Source organism: Oryzias latipes, chromosome 3, assembly GCF_002234675.1.
Source record: "Oryzias latipes chromosome 3, ASM223467v1".
NCBI lineage: Eukaryota > Metazoa > Chordata > Actinopteri > Beloniformes > Adrianichthyidae > Oryzias > Oryzias latipes.
The window spans coordinates 2,051,158-2,062,039 of NC_019861.2; the positions used below are offsets into that span (position 1 = coordinate 2,051,158).

Below are 10,882 nucleotides of genomic sequence, written 5' to 3' on the forward strand. Positions count from 1 at the left end.
GGGGGGGTCAGTCATGTCATTGGAGTTTACAGAACAAAGATTCATCTGAACCTTCTCACAGACTGAAGAACATGAGGGGGGGGGGTCGTCTGTGTTCACTGAATTTAAAAATTAGTAATCAGATTCCTCTGAGTAATTTGATTACTCAGAGGAATCTGATTACTCAGACTCCTTATTCAGTCACTTTGTGTGAAGAAATGATCCAACTGAAGCTGGGGTCTCTATCTGTCCTGCAGACTCTGACTCCTCCCGGACACTGATGACATCACTGCAGCTCTGCTCTGTGATTGGCTGCTGTCAGACTTAAAGGTGAGATTTGCAGAAGTTCACTTCAGTTTGATTCTGAGAGGTGATGAAGGTGAAGCTGCTGCTCTTCCTCTGCGAGATCCTCTGCGGGATCCTTAGTGGGACGGCTGAAGGTCAGAACAAATACACAACTTCTACTCAACACTTACAACTGTATACCAACACAGAGGCTGACCAGGTTCTTCTTCTCTCAGTTCTTCATGAGGACTTTGGCATCTTAGGCTGTTCAGACTATGATCAAGAATACATGTACGCTCTGGATGGTGAAGAGAAATGGTACGCAGACTACAAGAAGGAGACAGGAGTAGGACCTCAGCTTCCTCTTGGAGGTCATTTTATAAACCCTGATGGATATCAGTTTGCTAAGGTTTATGAACAGGTCTGCAGACGAAACCTGAAGGCTCTTAAAAAAACTACAAAAGGTCTTCAACTGGAACAAGGTAAAACCAAAACCTTTCCTTCAAAGTTCATCTGTGACTGACAGAATGAGACTGAAGGATCAATCATTGTTATTAATTATCGATCAGAGGAAACATTACATTAAAAACGATCATGAAGTTCCTGTTTTCAGTCAGAGTTCTGATCCAGGATTCAGGTTCTTCACAAGCATGAAAACAGATAAACAGAAACACACACACACATGATTTATAGATGTTCAGGAGAACATCTGTGGTTCCACCATGTTTCAACTTTAATCTCTGAAGTTCAGATCTCCTGCAGGAGGATCCTCCGCAGACCTTAGGAGAAGAAATTTAAGGACTTTTTTTCCCTCCAAAATCTGAATGTTTCCACAGAGAAGTTAGAAGAACTTTTTTCTTCATGTTCAAGAACCTGAACTCTCAGGGAAAATCAGACGGTTTCTGAGCTTCTGGTCTCAGTCGAACCTCCTCCTTCTACTCAGACCCCCCCTCCAATGTGATGGTCTACAGCAGAGACGAGGTGGAGCTGGGGCAGCAGAACACTCTGATCTGCCACGTCTCTGGGTTCTACCCGGCTCCTGTGAACGTGTCCTGGACCAGGAACGGTGAGAAGGTTCCAGGAAGCATCAACGTCCCCCTCCCCAGCAGTGACGGGACCCTCACCCAGATCTCCAGGCTGCAGTTTGTTCCTCAGCTGGGGGACATCTACAGCTGCTCAGTGGAGCATCCGGCTCTCCCTGAGGTCCAAACCAAGATCTGGGGTGAGAAATGCTTCAGAGCAGCAGCTGCAGCATGAAGCTCCACCCTCATCTTCATCTTTTGTCTCTGCAGATTTTGAGAAGTCCCAGCCCAGCGTTGGACCCGCACTCTTCTGTGGACTGGGTCTGGTGGTGGGTCTGCTGGGCGTGGCAACAGGAACCTTCTTCCTCATCAAAGGAAACGAGTGCAGCTGATTGGAGGATTCTGATGATGTCATCATGTCTGTACATAGAATTGATCTGAAAGTTTTTAAACATCCTTTTATTTTTTGCTCTTCATGAATAAACCATCGGGCGGGCCGGGTACGGCCGTATGTTAGACACGCCTGCTCCATAAAATGATGATGTTCCTCTGGACATTCCTGTTAATAAATCTTTATTTAAATACCAACTTTTGTCGTGGTTCATCTTTGGTTCTGGTTCTGATCCAAACACTTTTATTGTGAAATCAGGTTCTGGTCATGTCTTTGAGGAGTTTCAGTCTGGATTTGAATCACAGACACAGCAGGAGGTCTCAGGGATCTCCTCTTGGCTGCAGACTCTTGGGGTTCCTTTGAACCAGAAGAATGTGACCTTTGACCCTAAAAGAGCCAAATGGTCCAGTTTCTTACCAACCAGAACCCAGTTAGAACCATCTAGTCTAACTTCCCTTTTTAGAAAACTACACCTTTTTTGTGGCAATAAAATAATTTGTTTAATGTAACTTCTGATTAGTTCTAATAGAATTACAATAGTGTTTTATTTATATTACTCATGACAGCGGCACACACAAGTTCCATTCAATATGAAAGACGTCCAGGATCAAATCAAATCCTAATAGTTGATCTATTTACAGTACTACTTTAAGAATGTTGCCTTTGAGCAGCAACCAGAGGGTTTTGGTTCAGTTAACCCTCTGGCTAAGAATGTGAGTTTAAATATATTTTAACGTATTCCATTCTTCAGCAGAGATGAACAACAAAACACTAAGTAGATTAAAGTTTCTACTATAATTCTCACTCAGAGACTGTTTGGTAAAACTCTTAAATGGATTTACTGTGATGTCACTAAAACAAACTCATGAGAACAAAGTGGATCAGAACATTTCCCTGCAGGTTCTGGACCATGTCCGGTTTCACAGGAACAGATCTAAGTTTTTTATTCCACAAGGTTTCAGTTTCCTCACAGCAGTCAGAGAACTGGAGAACTTTGGTTCTGTTTAGAAGAACCTTTGGGTCGTTTAGATGAAGAGTTAAACTCTCAGGAGTCCAGTTTCTAGAAAATTCTTTTTTCAGGAACATCCCATAATGCTGCGGAACATGACTGGATGTTCCTTCAGGATGAAGCTGCTCTTCCTCCACCTTCAGAACCATCAGATCCTTCATCTGCTGCAAAAAAATCCTTTCTAAAGGAGAAAATCTCCAACATGAACTCACTTTTTATGAATTATTTCAGGATCAATCAACTCTGATCAGACAGAACATCTGAACTTCTCTGCTTAGAACCAGATTTTCTAACAAAACGTTTCCACAAAAAGCAGAAAAGATTCCAGATTCTTCTCTTAGTGGTTCTGGTTCCTCAAATGATGGATCTGGACTCAAAAGGATCTTCTGCTCTGAACGAACCAGAACCGTAAAACTGAACCGAAAGAGAACCAGAAGATTAGAAACAGAACTTTAAGAACTATTGAGACCAGAAACCAAAACCTGAAACCAGAGTGGACACAGTTCTGACAGTAGGAGGGTTTACACATGAGGCTTCTGAAGCTTCATGAAGCTCTGTGAGGTCAAAGTCTGTATGTTCTGAGAACTTCATCATCCAACCTTCAGCTGACATCTTCTTCCCCGTCAATGAGGACTGAGGAGAGCAACACGTGCACGCACACGTGCACAGCTGACTGGGTCTATGTGGTGCCTAAAGGTTTTGATGAAAGTTTCTGCTTGTTGTAGGAGGAACTGCAGTAATGTTCTCATACATCTTCTAGTGTAAAAGTTCTGATTGTTCAGGAGAAAAGATATGAGGTTCTGGAAGTGAAGAATTGTCTGAGGAAGTACCAGAACCTGTGAGGAAAAGTTCTGCTGAGGTCTCCATCCAAGATCTGAGTCCTGTCGCTGTGATGTCTGCCTGGAAACAGCTGACACCGCGGTCATGTGACCGCTGGAGTTTATCAGCAGTTCTCAGTCTGTGTCCTCAGTCTGATGGGAAACACAGACATGGACTCTTCATCTCTTAGAGTCTTCCTCCTCATCCTCACTCTGTACCCTGCAGGTAACATCAGTGACGATTAATACTACAACTGATGATCAATAATCCTCTGATCGTCTCTGACATTTGTTTCTTCCTCAGATGGATTTATACATTACATATTGAATCGTTGTCTGTTTAACTCCTCTGATCTGAAAGACATCGAGAACATTTACTCCTACTATTACAACAAAGAAGAGTTCCTCAGGTTCAGCAGCAGTTCGGGGAAATTTGTTGGATACACGGAGATCGGAGTGAAGACAGCAGAACTCGCCAACAATGATCCTGAAAAAATGAGCCGCAGGAGAGCAGAGAAGGAGACCTTCTGCAAACCCAACATTGATAATGACTACTCAACTATCCTGACTAAATCCGGTGAGTTAAAGTTGTTCATGTTTTCAGGATTTTTAGTAACGCACTTTTTCTGATTCACTTCAAACTTAAACGTCAAACTACCAGAACCTGAATTTTCTGGGCGCTAGTGAAATGGAGAAGGTGTAGGACGTGTTTTCTGGGCTCCTTGTGGCCATATATATTTATGTTAGCACCACCTAAGTGCTCAAAACCCAGCAAGATGGACCTGGCTTTGGTGTCTGACAGGCAAGTCAAGGTCAAGGATGAACTGCCACTCATCTGGCAGAAAATGTCGGACAAACTTCTGCTGTCCATCAACGAGCGGTTCGATAAGTTTGAGCAGCCAGACAGTCCAAACGAAGGATAAATCAAATAGCAGTGACAAGCTTCCAAATTCACACAAGCAACGCGATCAACAAATGATATGACTGGCTCACCCTACTTCCCCATCCATTCATTGTACGTCACCAGTGAGTCAGTTAGCACCTTTCAAACTTGGTGTCACACACGCCCACAGTGACACACCCACTGGCACAGGTGAAGGAGGTGGCTTCACCTGCGCCACCTCCTGTATGGCTCCTACACTGCAGATCACGAGGTCCATATTACCGCCATGGAAAGTTCAGTAGCAAGCCTCCAGGTTGAAACTGCAAAGCTACATGCTAAGCTGTTGGATCTCGAGGGAAGATCCAGAAGGAATGATATAAAAATATAGTTTTTCTGGAAGGTGAGGAGAAAGGGAAACCTACCGAGTTTGTTACAAACCTCATACCTAAATTGGCGGGGGCAACAACGCCTGTCCTTCCTCCACAATCTGAGGAGGGCCAGAGCTCCTCCCCCATCATGCAGACCTTCTGGAGGGGTGCCATCGAGAGCCTCCTGACCAGCTGCATCACCGTTTGGTACGGAGCCTACACGGCGTCCTGCCGGAAGACTCTGCAGCACATTGTGAAAACAGCTGATAAGGTCATCGGTGTCCCTCTCACTGGCCTCTCAGACATTTATCACTCCCGCCTCACCCGCAATTCTCTGACTGTCAATAAAGTTTGAAAGATTTGCATACAATTTTAGTGGTTTTTATGTCCGTGTGAACCGAAACTGAATCAGTTTTATTCTGGCTCTAATGTGTCTGACACGCTTGTTACATCCATGCAGCTCCACATGCAGGTGTCACATGTGTAGCGTCCATCATGGAACAAGAACAGATCTGCTCAGACTGAAGATTTTCTGGACCAGAACTTCTGCTGGTTTAATTAGGTTCTGTTCAGGAACCTGGTTCTTGTGAGGAATGTTCTTAGATGGAACAGCAGCCCCCTCTGCTGGTGACTCTGTGACATTACAGGATGAGTTTTACTGAAACAGTATGGAAACCTTAAACTGAATCCTTCATGTTTCAGTCCAACCCAGAGTCAGAGTCCAGTCTCTGGAGCCCTCTGGTGGTAACCATCCCGCCATGCTGATCTGCAGCGTCTATGACTTTTACCCCAAGAAAATCAAGGTCAGCTGGCTCCAAGACCAGGAGGAGGTCTCCTCTGACGTCACCTCCACCGCTGAAATGGAGGACGGGGATTGGTTCTACCAAATCCACTCCTACCTGGAGTACACGCCCAGGTGAGACCAGGACCACAACCATGAAGTCAGTCTAGAACTTTACTCTGAAAGATTGTTAGAATCAACTGTTCCATCAGAATACTTTATTTATCCCAGGAGGAAAATAGTTTACAGCAGAGCTCCTCATCAACTTTCCAAAGTCAGATAAACAATAGAGGAAGAAACGTTTTACTATATGCAGCCAAATCTGGAGTCTTTGAAGTAGTTATGTGTACCAGGATGATTAATGTGTAGCTAAAAGCATTAATGTGTAGCAGAAATATTAATGCACAGCAGAAGTATTCACGTGTAGCTATAAGTATTAATGTATAGCAGAGGTATTGATTTGTACTAGAAGTATTCATGTGTAGCACAAGTATTCATGTGTAGTAGAAGTATCCATGTGTTGCAGAAGTATTCATGTGTAGTGGAAGTATTCATGTGTAGTAGAAGTATTCATGTGTAGTAGAAGTATTCATGTGTATTAGAAGTATTCATGTGTATTACAAGTATTCATGTGTAGAAGTATTCATGTGTAGTAAAAGTATTCATGTGTAGTAGAAGTATTCATGCATAGTAGAAGTATTCATGTGTACTAGAAGTATACATGTGTAGTAGAAGTATTCACGTGTTGCAGAAGTATTCATGTGTACTAGAAGTATTCATGTGTAGTAGAAGTATTCATGTGTCTTAGAAGTATTCATGTGTTGCAGAAGTATTCATGTGTAGTAAAAGTATTCATGTGTAGTAGAAGTATTCATGCGTACTAGAAGTATTAATGTGTACTAGAAGTATACATGTGTAGTAGAAGTATTCACGTGTTGCAGAAGTATTCATGTGTAGTAGAAGTATTCATGTGTAGTAGAAGTATCCATGTGTAGTAGAAGTATCCATGTGTAGTACAAGTATCCATGTGTAGTACAAGTATCCATGTGTAGTACAAGTATCCATGTGTTGCAGAAGTATTCATGTTTAGTGGAAGTATTCATGTGTAGTAGAAGTATTCATGTGTAGTACAAATATCCATGTGTTGCAAAAGTATTCATGTGTAGTAGAAGTATTCATGTGTAGTAGAAGTATTCATGCGTAGTAGAAGTATTCATGCGTAGTAGAAGTATTCATGTGTAGTAGAAGTATCCATGTGTTGCAGAAGTATTCATGCGTAGTAGAAGTATTCATGTGTAGTAAAAGTATTCATGCGTATTAGAAGTATTCATGCGTAGTAGAAGTATTCATGTGTAGTTGAAGTATACATGTGTAGCAGAAGTATACATGTGTAGCAGAAGTATTCATGTGTAGCAGAAGTATTCATGGGTAGTAGAAGTATTCATGGGTAGTAGAAGTATTCTTGCGTAGTAGAAGTATACATGTGTTGCAGAAGTATTCATGTGTAGTAGAAGTATTCATGTGTAGTAGAAGTATTCATGCGTAGTAGAAGTATTCATGTGTAGCAGAAGTATTTATGTATAGTAGAAGTATTCATGTGTAGTAGAAGAATATATGTGTAGTAGAAGTATACATGTGTTGCAGAAGTATTCATGTGTAGCAGAAGTATTCATGTATAGTAGAAGTATTCATGTGTAGTAGAAGAATATATGTGTAGTAGAAGTATGCATGTGTTGCAGAAGTATTCATGTGTAATAGAAGTATTCATGTGTAGTAGAAGTATTCTTGCGTAGTAGAAGTATACATGTGTTGCACAAGTATTCATGTGTAGTAGAAGTATTCATGTGTAGTAGAAGTATTCATGCGTAGTAGAAGTATTCATGTGTAGCAGAAGTATTTATGTATAGTAGAAGTATTCATGTGTAGTAGAAGAATATATGTGTAGTAGAAGTATACATGTGTTGCAGAAGTATTCATGTGTAATAGAAGTATTTATGTATAGTAGAAGTATTCATGTGTCTTAGAAGTATACTTGTATAGTAGAAGTATTCATGTGTATTAGAAGTATACATGTGTAGTAGAAGTATTCATGTGTAGCAGAAGTATTCATGTGTATTAGAATATACATGTGTTGCAGAAGTATTGATTTGTAGTAGAAGTATACATGTGTAGTAGAAGTACAAGTCTCTGAGGCTGTTTTCTTTCCAGCATTTCTAGACTTTTGTTGCCAAAGGGAGGAAGAACTTTCTGGGTTCTCAGTCTTCTTCTCTCTGACATCCTCTATTGGTCCAAGATCAGGTGGATGGGATGGGCGGAGTCATCCAGGGTGCTTCCTGTTTTTAGTGGAGCTGAGGTAGAGCGACCGTCCTCTGACCGCCGGTTAAGTTCCTCTGTGGAAGTGTCCTTCAGGACCCAGAACCTTTAGGGTCAGAACCTTTCATGGCAGTTCTGGTCCTCCATGTGAGACAATGAAGGGTTTCATGACAACAATGGAATAAATCCAAACGTGTGGTTCTAACAGCTCTTGAGGAGGTTCTGATCCACTTTATCCAGTCTGATGTTTGTCTGCAGGTCTGGAGGGAAAATCTCCTGCAGGGTAGAACACATCAGCTTAAAGGATCCTCTCATCACTGACTGGGGTAAATATCCGCCTCACCTGTCTGTGTCTCACCTGTCTGTCCGTATTTTACCTGTCTGCATCTCACCTGTCCATGTCTCACCTGCACCCTATGTTTAGGGGTGTGGGGCATAACATAGAGAAGAAAAAAATCAGAAAATGACCTACAATGCAAAAAGTAAGCCCTCAAAAATCACCAAATATAATATTTCTGCCCAAACAATGTGTACAAATAATTAAAGGGTTTATTGTCCCAAATGTAAATGTGATAAAGAGAATGAAAAAGGAGCATCTAATTTCAGGGTGAACCCGGGCCAAAATAATAAAAAAAACAGAACTAACTCAAATGTCAAATGTTCTACCTGACCTTCCAGAAAACATAGTGAAAATCAAGGACAGAGTCTGACCTGTCCCCCTGAACCTCAACTAAAACAGGAGAAAACAGTCAAACAAAATGGCAGTTCACCCCTACTGCTCTACAACAACAAAAATATCCTGATGAAAGTTACACAACGTTTTGAGGAATAGTTCACACAAAAGCTTCACCAAGAAGCTCACACAGCTAAAAGGGCTCACAAAAGCACTTAAGTGTTGTCAATGGGGGAAGGCGAGCCGAAGCTAGAGCCAAAGACTTCTTCCCCCATGGGGCTGTGGAGATGGCAGGTTTTTAAAGTCCCATCCTCCAATCACGTGCAGCCACCAATCTTCTTCATCCAATCCTAAACCAGCACCAGTCACTCATCCTCCAATCCAGAGCAGCCACAAGGCCTTAGTGCAGAAACCCAGGTCACCTGAAAAAAAAGGAACCTACACACGTACAAAAGTACTTTCACCCCCCCTACACAAACACTCAATGTACTAAACAACACATTTAAACAAAAATCAAACACAATGATGACATGGGTCGTAACAGTCTCATCTGTCTTTGTGTCACCTGCCCGTGCCTTACCTGTCTGTCTGTGCCTCACCTGTCTGTGCCTCACCTGCCTGTGCCTCAACTGCCTGTGCATCACCTGTCTGTGCCTCACCTGCCTGTACCTCACCTGCCTGTGCCTCACCTGCCTGTGCCTCACCTGTCTGTGCCTGACCTGTCTGTCTGTGTCTCACCTGTCTGTGCCTCACCTGTCTGTGCCTCACCTGCCTGTACCTCACCTGTCTGTACCTCAACTGCCTGTGCCTCACCTGCCTGTGCCTGACCTGTCTGTCTGTGTCTCACCTGTCTGTCTCACCTGTCTGTGCCTCACCTGTCTGTGTCTCACCTGTCTGTGCCTCACCTGTCTGTGCCTCACCTGCCTGTACCTCACCTGTCTGTGCCTCACCTGTCTGTGCCTCACCTGTCTGTACCTCACCTGCCTGTGCCTCACCTGCCTGTGCCTCACCTGCCTGTGCCTCACCTGTCTGTCTGTGTCTCACCTGTCTGTGCCTCACCTGTCTGTGCCTCACCAGTCTGTGCCTCACCTGCCTGTACCTCACCTGCCTGTGCCTGACCTGCCTGTGCCTCACCTGCCTGTGCCTGACCTGTCTGTCTGTGTCTCACCTGTCTGTGCCTCACCTGCCTGTACCTCACCTGCCTGTGCCTGACCTGTCTGTCTGTGTCTCACCTGTCTGTGCCTCACCTGCCTGTGCCTGACCTGTCTGTCTGTGTCTCACCTGCCTGTGCCTCACCTGCCTGTGCCTCACCTGCCTGTACCTCACCTGCCTGTGCCTCACCTGCCTGTGCCTCACCTGTCTGTGCCTGACCTGTCTGTCTGTGTCTCACCTGTCTGTGACTCACCTGTCTGTGCCTCGCCTGCCTGTACCTCACCTGCCTGTGCCTGACCTGTCTGTCTGTGTCTCACCTGTTTGTGCCTCACCTGTCTGTGCCTCACCTGCCTGTGCCTCACCTGCCTGTACCTCATCTGCCTGTGCCTGACCTGTCTGTCTGTGCCTGACCCGTCTGTGCCTCACCTGCCTGTGCCTCACCTGCCTGTGCCTCACCTGCCTGTGCCTCACCTGCCTGTACCTCACCTGCCTGTGCCTGACCTGTCTGTCTGTGTCTCACCTGTCTTTCTTCAGACCCGTCCATGCCAGAGTCAGAGAAGAACAAAATCGCCATCGGAGCTTCAGGACTGATTCTGGGTTTGGTCTTGTCTCTGGCTGGATTCGTCTACTACAAGAGGAAGACCAGAGGTCGGTCCAGTTTAAACCGGTTCTGAATGGTTTTGACCAGAGTGGATTCCTGAGTGTCTGTGGTTCTGGTTTCAGGTCGTATTCTGGTTCCCAGCAGCTGAGGCTGCAGTGCTTCTGTTTCTGCAGACAGACGTTCTGATCTGATCTGTTACCCCCCCCAGTACATGAAGGAGCTACTGCAGGTCCTTCCTCCCCGCAGCCATCAGACTGTACAACACGGTGCTAAAGTGACACACTACGAATCCACGGGTGCTTTTTTAGTTCACTCATTTATTTAATTTACTTATTTACAAACTGTTGCAGTCGTTGTTTTTCAGTTGTTGTTTTTTGGTCTTCAATGGTTGTTTGTGCTGCGTATTTTTACTTATGTATTTTTGTTTGAATTTAATTTACTTCATCGTGAAAACAAGCAGTTTTTACGGATGTTCCTCTGTCTTATTTTCTCTGTAACTGCCACTTATTTTTGCTATTTGTATTTCTGGATGTCTTTTTTGCTCCTGGAGAGAAGAGAATTTCCCCATTGTGGGATAAATAAAGTTTATCTGTTCTATTCTATTCTA

General features: G+C 43.8%; 2 protein-coding genes across 2 annotated transcripts; both read left to right on the plus strand.

Moving 5' to 3' along the window:
* Positions 1–317: 317 nt before the first annotated feature.
* LOC101156150 (HLA class II histocompatibility antigen, DP alpha 1 chain) lies at positions 318–1,874 on the plus strand. Its single transcript, XM_011486340.3, has 4 exons — positions 318–419; positions 501–746; positions 1,208–1,486; positions 1,557–1,874. The coding sequence occupies exons 1-4, from the start codon at positions 353–355 to the stop codon at positions 1,676–1,678; spliced, it is 714 nt and encodes a 237-aa protein (XP_011484642.1). The 5' UTR covers positions 318–352; the 3' UTR covers positions 1,679–1,874.
* A 1,782-nt stretch (positions 1,875–3,656) lies between these two features.
* Positions 3,657–10,882, plus strand: LOC101156391 (H-2 class II histocompatibility antigen, E-S beta chain). Its single transcript, XM_004066759.3, has 6 exons — positions 3,657–3,730; positions 3,809–4,081; positions 5,458–5,671; positions 8,108–8,175; positions 10,209–10,322; positions 10,398–10,882. Exons 1-6 carry the CDS (start codon positions 3,661–3,663, stop codon positions 10,421–10,423), a joined length of 765 nt encoding a protein of 254 aa, XP_004066807.2. The 5' UTR covers positions 3,657–3,660; the 3' UTR covers positions 10,424–10,882.

What these genes read in the sequence shown, in the direction of transcription:
- LOC101156391 (XM_004066759.3), top strand. Translation starts at nt 3,661, where the DNA reads ATGGGAAACACAGACATGGACTCTTCATCTCTTAGAGTCTTCCTCCTC. An exon ending in TACCTGGAGTACACGCCCAG is followed by an intron (nt 5,672 to 8,107) that starts GTGAGACCAGGA and finishes GTTTGTCTGCAG; the next exon opens with GTCTGGAGGGAAAATCTCCT. An exon ending in CTACAAGAGGAAGACCAGAG is followed by an intron (nt 10,323 to 10,397) that starts GTCGGTCCAGTT and finishes TTCTGGTTTCAG; the next exon opens with GTCGTATTCTGGTTCCCAGC.
- LOC101156150 (XM_011486340.3), top strand. Translation starts at nt 353, where the DNA reads ATGAAGGTGAAGCTGCTGCTCTTCCTCTGCGAGATCCTCTGCGGGATC. An exon ending in AGGTCTTCAACTGGAACAAG is followed by an intron (nt 747 to 1,207) that starts GTAAAACCAAAA and finishes CCTTCTACTCAG; the next exon opens with ACCCCCCCTCCAATGTGATG. An exon ending in GGTCCAAACCAAGATCTGGG is followed by an intron (nt 1,487 to 1,556) that starts GTGAGAAATGCT and finishes TTGTCTCTGCAG; the next exon opens with ATTTTGAGAAGTCCCAGCCC.